The sequence below is a fragment of the Lynx canadensis genome, chromosome D1 (assembly GCF_007474595.2).
Source record: "Lynx canadensis isolate LIC74 chromosome D1, mLynCan4.pri.v2, whole genome shotgun sequence".
In the NCBI taxonomy this organism is placed as follows: domain Eukaryota; kingdom Metazoa; phylum Chordata; class Mammalia; order Carnivora; family Felidae; genus Lynx; species Lynx canadensis.
The window spans coordinates 1,315,893-1,331,601 of NC_044312.2; the positions used below are offsets into that span (position 1 = coordinate 1,315,893).

The following is a 15,709-nucleotide window of genomic DNA, read 5'->3' on the forward strand; positions in this document are numbered from 1 at the left end:
GAGACCAGGGATTTAGGTAGCCTTAGATAAGTGGCCACGGCAAATATGATCTCTCCCATTTGCCATACTCCCATTCACACCTCACTCATGTAGAGACTCTTTATTTAGGAGTAGGTCCAAAACTATTTTCAAAATACAGTTTTTCACGAAAAAATTCCCAGAAACCAAATACTTTCTTTCAAAGTTTTTATTTGAGCAAAAGAAAAAAAAAAATATATATATATATATATGTATACTTCAGATACGATTTAGAAAAGTCAACACTGACAACAGAATAAAATAACATTATCACCATAATTATATAATTTACTCATATATTACTTACATTAATTGTCATTTCCTGGTATATTCTGTTTTTACTCCAAAAGAATAAAAAAATGTACTTGTTGAAACCTTTAATGGCCACAGAAACAAATTATTTCTTAATATTAGTTAAGGCAAAGAAATCATGATAATGTCTCAGTTGTGGGATGGTCAGGGACCAAGATAGTCTATGGCCCCTTGAAGGTGTCTGTTTTGAAGCTGAATAGTTGAATCAAAAAGTGACAGTGAGGGTTTTCAAAATCGAAAAATCTTACGCAATTTGTATGACCATTTACGTGTATGATCGTTTATCTCTGGCCTATAGACTTTACCTTATTTTATGAAATGCACCAGCATGCACTGGTACGCTGGCCACAGAGCAAGTAAGCAATAAATTCTTATTTAACTGAAGTGAATTGACAAACATTACTAATTACACCCTTCCTAACAACCTAACTTGATATCGTGTTTCAGCCTTTTGGTGACACGATGGGATAGGACATCATATTCCGATACATCAGATCCTTGGAAGAAATAGTAGTGTCCTGAAAACGAAAACACATTGAATAGCTTAAATCCCCACTTGCATTTTTTTAAAAAAACAAGGTAACACACATCTGTGTTTTTACAGAATATCTATATTAGACCAGACTTATAGATGGTTTATATTAGACATTTGAGAATATAAACGTTGGGTCCTGGCACTGGGTATCCTGTCCCTGGATATGTGTTTATCATCATTTCACCATTAAGTATCTTCAGTAATTTTATTGAGAAGATTGCTTGGTCTTAGAAACTGACTATTAAGAGGTGAGTTTTTGAAAAGTAACACTCCAGGTGGAGAACTCAGAGTGAGAGGGAAGACACTGGGCCCAGGCAGGGCACACGGAGGCCTTGATGGAGAAGGAAGACAGACAGGGGCATTGGCATAGAAGCCAAACGCCTTGGCCCAGCCAACAATTTGCTTAGGCTGACCTTGCCTGAGGATATTCCTCAACACAAACGCCAACAAGATCCGTTTTTTTTTTTATCCCACCCTTAGCCCTGCTCCATGAAAACCCACAAAGGGTGGAGGGGGCTGCCAGGAAGGGAAAAAAATGCAAGGCACAAATAAGTGTGTGAGTCCAGCTTGCCCGAGACTTGCATGTGCTTACTTGCACAACTGCAAAGCTTGATGGGAACAGCAACTCCAGAGACTCAGACACATAGACGCGGCAACAACCATATGCTCCCACCTGCTAGACCACCCTAGAAATAAACTGTTGGTTCTAGCTCCCTCATTCTTCAAGCCTACCGATTCTCAACTAAGCAGACTATGAATTTTGTCTGTGGCCCTGTGGAGAGATTCAGGGTTCTGTTCTTTTCTGATTTGATTCCACATCCTCTGACCTTGGAGCCTTTATAATCTTCAGTGTCTTAAAAAGGGATTCCCATAATCTACTTACTGTTATTATAGTAGACTGCATCGATTTTAGGCCCAATGCCCGGAAAGGCTTTGGTAATGAATTTGGGATAACCGGGGTCCATGAGTTGTCTCCTCTCGTCGTACCTGAGCAAAAAAACAATCAGTAGGACCTCCACTGAAAAATGGATTTCATGATGTAGACCTTGATATTTTATGACATGAACCACAAAACCCACCTATTCTCTCTTGAAAGGCTTTTTCTGAACAGGCTTAAACTGTGCTGATAAGAAGATCAAAGACCTAAGCAGTTCACTGATTTATTCCTAGTCCCCACAGGACTTGGACCCTAGGAGTCCCAATTTCTGGTCAGGCACTTCCCTCGCTCCTGCGCAAGGCTTGCACCAGGACCTGGTCTTGCGTTACAGAGCCAGACTGTCTAATTTCCTGTTAGGGAAGACCTTGCAGGATTTGCTGTCACTCAGAAGATGGTCTCCTCATTTTGTCTTCCTGGGTCCAAGGTTATGAAAAGGAATCTGAAAATACCCACACTCCCTAAAGAGACTGTGTAAATTCTGGGTCTCGTACATTATACCACTATTTCCCAATGTGTCTGCACTATGATTAATAATGGAACATTTTATTTAAAGTGTTCCTTTAAAAAAAAAAACACATCATGTGCCATCTTACAAATCAGAATCCAGAAGTCCCGAGAACTGACCCAGGATGATAATTAACTATTCCAGATGTATGTTCTCTTGATCTCTCTTCTAGGAAGGTCAAGGATCCTTAGGAATTTAAATAGAAAAACTACCTACTGGAAAACCCCACTCCCTGCCCATTCCACAAATTTTAGGAGTCAAATAACCAATCATTAAAGCTCACCTCCAATATTGATTACCTACAAAGAAGTAGGTCTTATAGAGAAGTGGATTAAAAACAGCTGCATCAATTTTTTTCACAAAGTTAGGAAAGCCCAAAGAACGTACATTCTTGGGATAGAGTCGTTGTGGTCTTAAGTTGCTAATTACCCAATACTTATCATCTGTGAAGATAAAGAAAAAGAATACACTGGAGTCATATAAAAAGAGTCACAGAAACACTCACTACAAACAATGTCATTCTTTATCCATAGTTCTAAAACATACTGCTCTTTGCTCTTGAACATGATTTGTCTCCAGTGGTTCTGTATATTTTTCACAAGTATTATGATCGATATTTGACAAATTTTTCCTGAAATTTTTACACATTACCTAGGTATTTAAGCTATTTTTGGCTCATAGTTAAGACTCACCATTAATTAGATCTGGGGTACTTTTTTTCTATGTTTATAAAAATTAGTAGTATTTCCTTCATGTATTCTCTTCCTTGAAGTACACTCAATAGCAAACTAAACATGAGAGTTACCTTTAAAAAGAAAGACTTGATTTCTGTCTCCAATTTCATAAGCAGCTTGAATGCCAGATGGTAAGGTTGGCCAGAAAGAAGAAATTAAACTAATATTGCTCTTTGGACTCTCAGGATTCCTCCACCCAAAGTATCTGATGAAAAACATTTAAAACATGTTAAAAAATCACTGTAGACTCAAGAGCCATGAAATGTTCAGTGGGAATGACCTAAAACAATGTTGTTTTCCAATATTCTTACATTCTGTTCCATGAATGTCTCCCTAGGAGCACGAAGAAAGGACCTTAATCAAGTCTTTCATAATAACAATGATCTGAATGGGCAAACCACCATATGCAAGCTTTGATACTTCAAGGGATCTAGGTTTTCATCTGCACCCACAATTCATTCACCAGTTTTGTAATCTAAATGAAGTTATTCAACCTAAATGTCCAGTTTTGGGATCTCAAGAATGGAGAATAACGAAACTGGAAATCATTTACAAGAAGAAAATTGGAAAAAAAACCCCACAAATATGTGGAGACTGAGTAAGATGCTACTGAACAACCAATAAAGAATGAAGAAATCAAAAAAGGAATTAAAAATTGCCTTGAGACAAATGAAAATGAAAACATAACAGTCTAAACTCTTAGGGAAGCAGCAAAAGCAGTTCTAAGAGGGAAGTTTATAGCGATATAGGCGTACCTCAAAAAAAACAAGAGAAATCCCAAATAAACAATCTAACTTGACATCTAAAGGAACTAGAAAAAGAGCAAAGAGAGCCCAAAGCTAGTTAAAAGAAGGAAATAATAAAGATCAGAGTGGAAATACATGAAATAAAGACTGAGAAAAAATTTACAAGATCAATGAAAGTACGACTTTGGCCTTTCAAAAGATAAACAAAATTGATAAGCCGTTATCCAGACTCACCGGAAAAAAAAAAAAAAAGAGGGCTCACATAAATACATTCAGAAATGAAAGGGAAGTTACAATGGATTCCAAAGAAATACAAACAATCACAAAACACTACTATTAACAATTATGTGTGAACAAACTGGACAACCAGAAGAAATGGATATAATTTCTCAGAAACATACAATCTTCCAAGACTGAATCAGAAAGAAATAGAAAATTTGAACAGACGCTACCAGAAATGAAATTGAGTAATCAAAAGCTCTCAACAAACAAAAATCCAGGATCAGGCAGTTTCACAGGTGAATCCTGCCAAACAATGAAAGAAGACTTAATACCTACCCTGCTCAAATTATTCCAAAAAAAAAAAAAAAAAAAAAAGTGAAGGGGAAGGAATGCTCCCAAACTCATTCTACAAGGCCAGCATTACTCTGATACCAAAATCAAACAAACTCACTACAAAAAAAGAAAATTACAGGCCGATATTCCTGATGAACATAGATACAAAAATTCTCAACAAAATATTAGCAAGCCAAATTCAACAACACATCAAAAGGATCATATACCACCATCAAGTGGAATGTATTCCAAGGATGCAAGGATGGTTCAATATCCACAAATCATTGCAATACATCACATGAACAAAACGAAGGCTAAAAAGCATATGATCGTTTCAATAGCTGCAGAAAAATAATTGGAGAAAATTTAACAGTGATTCACGAGAAAAACTCTCAACAAAATGGTTATAGAGGAAATATATGTCAACATAATAAATTTTTTTTTCAACGTTTATTTATTTTTGGGACAGAGAGAGACAGAGCATGAACGGGGGAGGGGCAGGGAGAGAGGGAGACACAGAATCGGAAACAGGCTCCAGGCTCTGAGCCATCAGCCCAGAGCCCGACGCGGGGCTCGAACTCCCGGACCGCGAGATCGTGACCTGGCTGAAGTCGGACGCTTAACCGACTGCGCCACCCAGGCGCCCCTATGTCAACATAATAAAGGCCATGCATGGCAAACCCAAAGCTAGCATTATACTAAATGGTGAAAACAGAAAGCTTTTCCTTTACCATCAGGAACAAGACCATGAAGTTCACTATTATTGGAAGTCCTAGTCACAGAAATTAGGCAAGAAAAAAAAAGGGGGACATCCAAATTGGAAAGGAAGAAGTAAAACTGTCACTATTTGCAGATGACATAATACTACCTATACAAAACCCAACAGACACCACCAAAAAACCAGTACAACTAATAAGTGAACCTAGTAAAGATTCAGGATAAAAAACCAATACACAGAAATCTGTTGTGTTTCTGTACATTAATAATAAACTATCAGAAGAAATTAATAGTACATTCCAATTTATAATTGTATCAAAAAAATAAAGTACTTCAGAATAAATTTTGCCAAGGAAGTGAAAGACCTGTACTCTGAAAACTTTTAAGATGCTAATGAAAGAACTGACGATGACACAAATAAATGGAAATCTATTCCATGCTCGTGGATTGCAAGAGGAAATATTACTAAAATATCCATACTATCCAAAGCAATTTACAGATTCAGTGAGATCTCTATCAAAATAGTTACATCACTTTTCACAGAACTAGAACAAAGACTCTTAAAATCTGTATGGAACCACAAAAGATCCTAAGTAGCCAAAGCAAACTTGAGAAAGAACAAAGCCGGAGGTAAAATGCTCCAGATTTCTACACAGCAAAATTAATCAAACCAGTATGGTATTAGGACAACAACAGTCACAGAGATCAATAAACAGAATATAGGGCGCAGAAATAAACCCACACTTATATGGTCAATTAATTTATGACAAAGGAGCTGAGAACATACAACAGGGAAAGGACAGTCTCTTCAACAATTGGTGTCAGGAAAACTGGACAGCTACATGCAGAAGAATGAAACCAGACCACTTTCTTACACCACATACAGAAAAAAACTCAAAATGGATTTTTCTGTAGAACCTGAAACCATAACACTTCTAGAAGAAAACATAGGCAGTGAGCTCTTTGACACTAGCTTTAGAGACTTCTTTTTTTTTTTTAATCTGTCCCCTCAGACAAGGACAACAAAAGCACAAATAGACAAGTGGGACTGCATCAAACTAAAAACCTTTTGTACAGTGAAGGAAACCATCAACAAAAGGAAAAGGCAAACTATTTAATGGGAGACTCTTGCCGGAGATATATCCAATAAAATGTTAACATCCAAAATATATAAAGAACTCATACAACTTGATATTTAAAAAAAAAAATCAATCTGATAAAAAAAAAATAGAGGCCTGGCACAGATATTTTTCCAGAGAAGACCTACAGATAGCCAACAGAGACATGAATAGATGCTCAACACCACTAACTATCAGGAAATGCAAATAAAACCACAACGAGCTATGACCTTACTCCTGTCGAAATGACTGTCATCAAAAAGACAAGAAATAACAGGTGGTGGTGAAGATGTGGAAAAAAGGAAGCCCTCAAGCACCGTTGGTGGGAATGCAGATTGGTGCGGCTACTCTGGAAAATACTATGGAGCCTCTTTACAAAGTTAGTTATAAAAAAAAAATGCCATATGACCTACCAGCTCCACTTCTAAGTATTTATGCAAAGCACACAAAACGCTCATTAGAAAAGACATACGTACCCTTATGGTCATTGCGGCATGATTCACAATAGCCAAGATACAGAAGCAACTTAAAAGTCCACTGATAGATGAATGGATAAAGAAGACGTGGTATGTATACAATGCAATACTGGCCATAAGAAAAGAATGAAATCTTGCCATTAGCGACAACATGGGGGGCCCAGAGCATATCAGGCTAAGTGAAGGGAGTCAGGCAGAGAAAGAAACATCATGTGATTTCGCTTAGATGTGGAGTCTACAAAACAACAAAAACAAATGAACAAACAAAACAGAAGAGAAGCAGACTCACAGATACAAACTGATGGTTGCCAGAGGGGAGTCAGTCAGGGGTAGACAAAATAGCTGGAGGGGGTTCAGAGGCACAAACTTCGGTGATGAAATAAGTAAGACACAGACAGGTAATGTACAGCATAAGGAATACAGTCAAGAATGTTGTAAGAACTTTAAGTGGTGACAGATGGTAACTAGACTTACTCTGGTGACCTTTGGTAATATCCATAAATATCAAATTACTGTGTTGAGCACCTGAAACTAATACGGTGTTGTATGTCAATTACTCTTCCATTTAAAAAATGGAGAATATTTGTCCCATCCATCAAATACTAATTTTCTCCACCCCTCATACCTCCAATACCTGCTCCAATCTGTGCTCTAAGGCAGAAACCATTAAGTTATCCTGGAATCACTTTCTCTGTAATCAAGAATCAAGACTTTTAATAGGTACTGTCACACCTGTAGTCCCAGACTTAACCATTTTTACCTGTGATTAAAAAAGCCTTGTTCCACTTCTTCCTGTCTTGTCTTTCCTCACCCCAGATTCATACTGTAAATCCTTTTTTTTTTTTTTTTTTTTACTTACTAATCTTATCATTAAACACAAATGCAATCACACCATTCTCTTCCTTCAAAACCTTCAGGCTGTCTACTTCTTACAGAATTCAGTCCAAGTCCCTCCTCATTTTCATCTACGTCATTCTCCGTCATTTTCCACGATTCTCTGACCAAAAAAAAAAATTATAAATCCAAGGACAGAGCCTCCCATATTGGCTAGATGTAAGGAGGATTCTACCTGTCTTTAAAGAAAATGATTTTATTTCCCACAGTAGTGGCAGCGTCAAGACTCAGACTGGGGTTGCAGGTGGCCGATTCTGTACTGTCAGGATGTGATGGGGGTTGGCGCCTTTCTGGACCTCCTGTAAAATACATTTCAAGAAGCATTAGGGAAAAAATCTGCATTTTAGCTGCTAAAGGGAAGAATCATTCTTTTACAACATTCACTTTTCGGGATGAGAAATGCATAAAAAGCAACTTAGGCTTCCTATAATATTCATAGGAAGCATATAATAAAGATCTTTCTCCCATGTGGTTGCAACATCATGGGAGGAGAAAAATCTGATCACTCCAGTTTTCCTGTTCCGGTCAGATTATTTCTCTGTGTGCCTTTGTCAAAGGCAATGGCATTGTCCAATGTTGGACAGAAAGAACACGCTTGAGGCCAGAAGACACAGAATCTGTCCCTGTCACTGGCATTAGCGCACCGGGTCTCTGTGCTTTTCTGTAAAATGAAGATAATATCTGGGTGACCTACCTCACAGGGTTTTCAGGGGGCTCAAGAGAAAAGATCCATGTTAAAGTTTGTTCAGATGCAGATATTATGAGACTATTCATGAGAGTGAGTATCTTTGTGAAGCAAAATGGTAAAGAAATTCAACTCACCGTAGAGAGACTGAATGCCACGTACGTCATCAGAAGAGAGGCGAAAGGTGTTGGGGTCAACGTAACTGTAAGTAGGGAACATTATGGCTTTTGGATCACTGGAATGGCCAAGACCCAAGGAATGGCCAAGCTCATGAACAGCAACTAGGAACAAGTTTGTGCCTAAGAGGAAATCAGAGGGGGGGGGAAGAGCAGTGAAATATATTTGCATCCAGAGGACAATGACACAACTGAAATCTGACACAATGAAAGGGGACGCATTTGCGAACACTTTACTTATTTCCTTTCTCTCTTACATAAGGTTTTTTGATGTCAGCACTATTGACTTCATAGGCCAGATAATCCCTTGTTGTTAGAGCTGTCCTGTGTATCACAGACGTCTAGAAATCTCTGGGTCTGCCACCTAAAATTCTTTCTTGTTTTTTAACATTTATTCATTTTTGAGAGAGAGAGAGAGAGAGCATGAGCAAGGGAGGGGCAGAGAGAGGGGGACAGAATATCTGAAGCAGGTTCTGTGCTGACAGCAGAGAGCCCCTTGTGGAGCTCAGACCCACAAACCGCGAGATCATGACCTGAGCCAAAGTCGGACGCGTAACCGACTGAGGCACCCAGGCGCCCTCGGGTTTGCCACTTAAATTCAAGTAGCACACTCCCTCCACTTTGACAACCAAAAACGTCTCTCCACACCATCAAATTTCCCTTTGAGGGCAAAAAGGATCACAGCAGCAGCTCACACGACATGTGTTCTGTCGTGAACACCTCTAGAATGTTGTCTTGTCGCTGTGTTTACTGGTTGTCACCACTTCTACAACATTCCCTTTCCATTCCGCAGGTACACTTGATCAGACTTCAGTGGATATGGAAATGTCTTTACTAACCATCCTTTACTAAACCCAAATAAAAGGCCAAATTAAGTTCCAGGTCCTCTGAGCCACCAAGGAACGTATCATACCCTGTCTGTTCCTTGCAAAACTCGAAAGGAAGCCAGCACTCAGTCTATTTACGGACGAGGACACAGTATCAGCAAGATTAATGGACCAAATTGAGGGCTTGAACCAAGAATCAAATCTAAATGTCTTGGCTCAAAAGCTCCTTTTTTCACTATACATGACTCAAAATGAAGGCAAAGTCTATGCTTACAATGTAGACACAGTGACATCACCAAGTTACAGTCTCACCTGTTCATTTTTTCTGTATGTTCTAGAGAGATGCACATTTGTAGGGAAGAGAGAAGGGGCGTGTCCTTTCTCTCACATTTCTCAGTTTTCAGAAGATTTGACTAGCCCTGGACTGTTACGATTTTTTTTTAAATCTCTGTTCTACTCTCATGCCTTCATTTTTATCTTTCTTTTTCTACGGCACAACTGAGGCTCAGAAAAATAGATTTTCCCAGAGTCACACGCCATTTAGCTGCAGGGTGTGGCCAGTACCCAAGAGTGAGCATCTCTGGAGGGGTCTTCAGGAACACAGACCCCCTAAGCATTCCCTCTAACACTGGGCTGAGCAACTAACTCACTTCTCTCCAATAATGAGAAAGAACCAAAGACTGTCATTCTCTGCATTCTGCCTAAAACCGGGAAAAGTAAACAAAACCTATTGCATTTTGACCTAAATCCTAAATTTATGCTAGTCTCCATCCCTGTAATGTGTTGCACACAAGACCACCACCGGTCCTTATCTCAAAATCCTGGGTGTCTGTCTGTCCTCTGTTTCCCACCCCATTGTGTGCTTTTTGTCTCAGTGCAAAACTCCTCTTCTCGATAAAGAACTTAATAAGCCTTGGGGCATGCATCAGACTAAAACAAACAGCCTTTCTGGTCTGTAAAAACATTGCCATCCGATGCATGTAGTATCGGCCAAAGAGAGGGGGATGCTGAGAGGAGCTCATTCTTGAAGACCTTCTCTCCAATGACTTCCCTCGTGAGTCAGTCATACAGCATAGAATGTCCCACAGAGAGATTAGGAAGGCTTGTGATAGGATGGTTTGAATTTTCCAATGGGTAGTGATTCCTTCAAACAGGGGAGAGTAGTTGTTCCTCTTCCCCAACTGCCTGAGAGGGATGGTGAGTTGCAGCCTCCTCCGTAAATACACACAAGGTATTGCTTTGTTCAAGGGTCAGCTGGGCATCCTGAAATTTCTATCCCGGAAGCTCAGGAGACTATGTGACCATATAACCTTGTGTTTTGCGACAGGCATTCTAAACTTTCTATTATAGAACTTCATCTTTCTGCGCCACTAGAAACCTAAGGAAACGTCAGCATATGATGACATGTGTGGATGACCACGTACATGAGGACGGCTGTATGCCCAGGGTTGGCATCTGCTTTTGCTGGACTTCACGGACTGTGCCGTCAAGAACTGACCGCCTAAATGCCTTTACCTTTCCAAACTATGGCTTCTCAGCTTCCCGAGTTCACACTCCGGGTGAGCTTTTATTTTTGCCTACCTCTGTAGTTCGCGGTCCAGGTTTCAGCCTCGTCGAAATGTGTGTCTCCCCCAATACCGGGTCCGGGTCCGAAAGCATGGGCTATGATTCCCCCTCTGCCGTCAAAAGGATTGAAGTCTCCATGAGCTTTTGAAAGAGTAAAGACAATTAGTCCTCCTTTACAGACAACAGGTTGTGCCAATGACACAGATGAAAGAAGTCCACCTCCTTTACCTCCAGAGGCAAATCCGATCATAATGTCAGCCTCTCCTGAGTGAATTTTCCTGAATTTCAGGGGAGTCACATCACTCCATACTTGAAAAGCTTTTTGGATGGCATAGTCAACATCTGCAGGCTTCATGTCAGGAGTGTAACTGTTGATTCTGTATGAGAGGGAGAGGGAGAGGGAGAGGGAGAGGGAGAGGGAGAGGGAGAGGGAGAGGGAGAGGGAGAGGGAGAGGGAGAGGGAGAGGGAGAGGGAGAGGGAGAGGGAGAGAAATATATGGGAACCATGTGTTAGTTCTTATTGTGACACCTCACTTCTGTCTGCATCGCTGGAGAAAGAATCACCTCGTAAATCGATACTCTGGATAACCAAACCCCACATCATTAACTACTAAAACATGTATCCTTGGACAGCTTCCTCCTGAAACAGAATCTAACTGGATTTCTTCTCATTTATGATTTATGGGTTTTCTCCGCGAAGGACTTACATTCATAGAAGCCTATGCCTTTTGTCCCCACTCCCAGACGTCTGGATTTATCCATCTTGACTATCCTATAAACTGCTCTCTTGTCTCTTGTTTATCATAGATATAGCTTAATTCTCCTTTTATTTGAAGGCTTTCTACTCTGCTCTGGGTGGACAAGCCAAACAGTCCCTCTTTGAGTGAACAATCCCCCCTTCCAGAAAGAACGAATTTTAACACAGGGATGGCGTTGACAATCGAGAGAGGCTTCTCACCTACTCTCAGACTTGGGGCTATATCTAAATGGTCCAGGCTTCTGGAAGTCAGACCTCAGGGAAAGGAGAAAACCGCCACGACGTTACCTGTAGGTGAGAAAGCGTTTCCTCCACACCGGCCTCCCTGCCAGTGTCCTGAACTCGTGGACATCAGGAACCCCACATCGGGGCATGTGCATCATGTCCAGAGTAGAGGCGTCCAGTCTCCCAGTCACTTTCAGCCCCAAGAACTGCTGCATTTCCTGAAGTTTATCCTTCATCAAGTTTGGACTGACTTTCATTTTTGTCACTGGAACTCCATCCATGACAAAACCGTAAAAGGATTCCAGGTACCTCTGGAAAGATGTACTTTGTTAGACGCTCTACTTTAGTTAGACGTTCTACTACACGGAAAGGATTCTGAGGCACCTCTGTATATATGACTCAACGGTACACTGATGCTTCTGAACCGGGTATCAGACAACTAATTATAATGAGAAAAAAATCTTTATTTTCTGTGCCGTCAAGGTGAAGTCATAAACCATCAGCGATATTGATTGCTGGAAGCCCACTGAAAACACCTTGATGTCTCCCTACCTCTCTGAACGGGCTTCTATTTTTTTAAAATATATTTCAGCATCTAGCACGTCACAGCATCAAGTAAAGAGCAAGACCTTCATTGTCAGGATGCACAAATTATTAGTTTAAGTTGGGATAAAATTTTCCTGCTTACAAATCCAAAGCTCAACACAATGGACAACCACGACAAGTTCAAAGTGAAAAGAGTCTTGGAAAACGGGGAGAGGATCCAAACTCATAATTAGAGGAAAGAGACAAATGGAAAAAAAAATCCTGTTTTTAATTTTTAATTTTTTTTAACGTTTATTTATTTTTGAGACAGAGAGAGACAGAGCATGAATGGGAGAGGGTCAGAGATAGGGAGACACAGAATCCGAAACAGGCTCCAGGCTCTGAGCCGTCAGCACAGAGCCTGACGCGGGGCTCGAACTCACGGACCGCGAGATCGTGACCTGAGCCGAAGTCGGCTGCTTAACCGACTGAGCCACTCAGGCACCCCAAAAAATCCTGTCTTTAAAAAAAAGCTCATGAAGAAACAGCTGGGATAACTGAAGGTAACAAGTCGTCTTGAAAGATCATGGCGGGCCGAAGTGGTTAAATAATGAAGCCGCTGTTTCAACCTCAGATTGTTAAATGACATGAAACGATGATTGTAAAACACGGACCAGATGTACGACTCCAATTATTTTTTAACTAAAACTCTCTGGCCACAGCATTTTAGCAAAAGAAACAAAGTCCTCCCCCAATTTTATAAAACTTTCAAAACCAGTACTTCTCCTACATTCGTCTTTGGCAAAGAAAAATACAGCGTTCAAAGCAAAGAGCCGCCTAAACCCGTTTGCCACTAGTCCGTGTCAAGAGAAAACTGGTCAATGCGATCAGTTTTGGAGACAAAAGTCAGGCTGCGTAAATGCTGTGGGGTCAGTACTTACTTCAGCGAAGACCACATCATTCTCCTCAGAGCCTGTGGAGTTAGTCAGAGGAACGGCTCCAGAGGCAGTGGCCTGTAGGACCAGCATCAACAGAGGAAACTTCATTCTCCACTTCTGAAGGGTTCTCCCCAACTAACCCGGTTCCTCCTCCGTGCAAAGTTCCTCAAATGTGCCTGCTTATATAGCCCTTAGGCCCTGTTCTGTGAATATGAAATCCTGAGTGACTCACAGTTGATATCATCCCTCGACTTATCTCAAAAACCCGCAAACACCATGCACAGATATTTTTCTAGGACCAACAATGGGTCAGTTAGCACCGAACTCATGACTCAGGCAATTCAGAGTATATTTCCTCAAAATAAAGAGGCCCTATGAAATAAGGCATTATATGAGGGCCACTAAGCACTACAATGTTACAGTAACTTAGAAACTTATGTCTAGAAAGCTCAGTGTCTGAATTTTTGCTATAATAATTTCCTTATATTTACTATAGGCAAAATAAGCTTTTTAAAAAACATGTAAAAAGTTGGATGCATAAAGGCCTTTTTTCTGACTTGGAAGAATCCTCTCCAAGCTGAGTCTAGCTCCCTAGAGAACTGTGATGTATGGAGACAGCGTGTTGAACAAGGAAAAGTCTGTAACATCACGATGCTTTGATGTTTTGTTCTGTGTGCAGGCCGTGGAGACAGATCCCAGAGGCGGATCCCCGTGCCTCCCTAACTGGCTGGAGTCAGCAGCTTAAGGTCAACTGCGTAGGGGGAAACGTTTGCTCCCGGAATCGATCTCCCTCTCCGCTCAGCTCCCCGCTTTTCCCTTGATGTGGTTGCTCTGTTCGCACAGCATCTGCCTCTCAGTCAGTAGGGAACACCCGAAGACGAGCATTCGATTCCATCTAAGAATCCAGGAATAAACCACGATGGTGGAAGTGTGAGCGGTGGGGCTGTCCCCCGATTCTGCGTGAACGGTCTGGTGGTCGAGGGGTCGCGTGACACCGGGTTAGGGCTCAGCCATTGCTGTCACCCACCTCCCGGTGGGTCCCCAGCACTTGCCTGAGGCTGACGCTCCGGGAAAACAAGGGATGTGTCTGCCCTACAGCCGGCATCCCGCCTCCAACTCTGCCCTTTCAGGCTCTCTGATTTGACCTCTAGGATCTTCAGCTGTTTCGTCTGAAATGAGGCTGATAACCTTCACCTCCTTGTGCTTTTGTGATGATTACACGAGACGGTGTGTTATAAATACCAGCGCAGAGTTGCGTTACCCGTCTCTGGTGGTACAGACGAATACTCATGTCCTTTCTCTCGGCCCCACGGGAGAGCATCACGCGCCTTTAGGGTGCGCCCAGGTGAGGCTGTATGCCCCACGAAAACGAGGATCGAGCACAAGTAGTGGAAGGCGGTTCTGCCAGACACTGAACTTAAGAATCGTTGGAGAAGCATGATGGTCTGGCCAGGAAGCAGCAGAACATGGGATTTAGAGAAAACACGGGAGGGCCTGGTTCTCTGGCCGCAGAGCGTTGCCCCATGAGGGCAGGGTCTGGCTGCGTCGTTCAGCCTGTATTTCTGGTGCCTAAAACCACCTTGAGGTTAGTAGGCGCTCAAGAAATAGGTATGGAGCAATCTCATTGGAGAATAGGGCTGGCAGAACAACAGGAGTGAACCGTCTTTGTGGGAGCCGTTGTTACACAGCAGGCGTGCCCCTGAACCTCACTTGAAAGCACACGAGAACCCGTCATATTCCTTTTTTTTTTTTTTTATTAAAAAAATTTTTTTTTCAATGTTTATTTATTTTTTGGGACAGAGAGAGACAGAGCATGAACGGGGGAGGGGCGGAGAGAGAGGGAGACACAGAATTGGAAACAGGCTCCAGGCTCTGAGCCATCAGCCCAGAGCCTGACGCGGGGCTCGAACTCACGGACCGCGAGATCGTGACCTGGCTGAAGTCGGACGTTTAACCGACTGCGCCACCCAGGCGCCCCTAAACCGTCATATTCCTAAGCAGGAAGGGGTCGGGTACGGGGAAGACTTTCAGGAAGTCTAGAAGGCGTAGGATGTAAAATACAAGGTAAAAGCCGCCCAACTACAAAGGAAGTGAAAAATGTCCTCACTGGAAGCTGTCTTTAAAAGCAAAAAACAAAACAAAACAAAAACTGGGGTAGCTCGTGGCTCAGTAGGTTAAGTGTCCGACTTTAGCTCAGGTCATAATCTCACGGTTTTCGGGTTTGAGCGCCACATCAGGCTCTGTGCTGACAGCGTGGAGCCTGCTTGGGACTCTGTCTCTCTCTCCCTCTCTCTCTGCCCCTCCCCCACTTGCTCCCAATCTCTCTCTCTCAAAAATAAACAAACGTTAAAAAAAAAAAACAAAACCCTATACTCAAATTGTAATAGTTTCTGGTCTTGGCTTATCAAATGCCCCAGATGGGTTAAGTATGAGCGATAAGGGCCATTTGGGCAGCCAATGAAT

The 15,709-nt window shown here is 41.7% G+C and overlaps 1 protein-coding gene across 1 annotated transcript; it reads right to left on the bottom strand.

The window, feature by feature from the left end:
* Positions 1 to 210: 210 nt before the first annotated feature.
* On the bottom strand, positions 211 to 13,387 carry MMP12 (matrix metallopeptidase 12). The gene is made up of 10 exons (XM_030332221.1): positions 13,250 to 13,387; positions 11,847 to 12,094; positions 11,030 to 11,178; positions 10,817 to 10,942; positions 8,370 to 8,531; positions 7,723 to 7,846; positions 3,113 to 3,246; positions 2,591 to 2,750; positions 1,749 to 1,852; positions 211 to 848 (listed from the first exon to the last, which is right to left on the bottom strand). Exons 1-10 carry the CDS (start codon positions 13,352 to 13,354, stop codon positions 748 to 750), a joined length of 1,413 nt encoding a protein of 470 aa, XP_030188081.1. The 5' UTR covers positions 13,355 to 13,387; the 3' UTR covers positions 211 to 747.
* Positions 13,388 to 15,709: the final 2,322 nt, after the last annotated feature.

Coding starts and splice junctions, on each gene's coding strand:
- MMP12 (XM_030332221.1), bottom strand. CDS start 13,354: ATGAAGTTTCCTCTGTTGATGCTGGTCCTACAGGCCACTGCCTCTGGA. Junction 11,179..11,846: donor AAACGCTTTCTCACCTACAG/GTAACGTCGTGG, acceptor CCTCTCATACAG/AATCAACAGTTACACTCCTG. Junction 8,532..10,816: donor CTGGACCGCGAACTACAGAG/GTAGGCAAAAAT, acceptor ATTTCCTCTTAG/GCACAAACTTGTTCCTAGTT.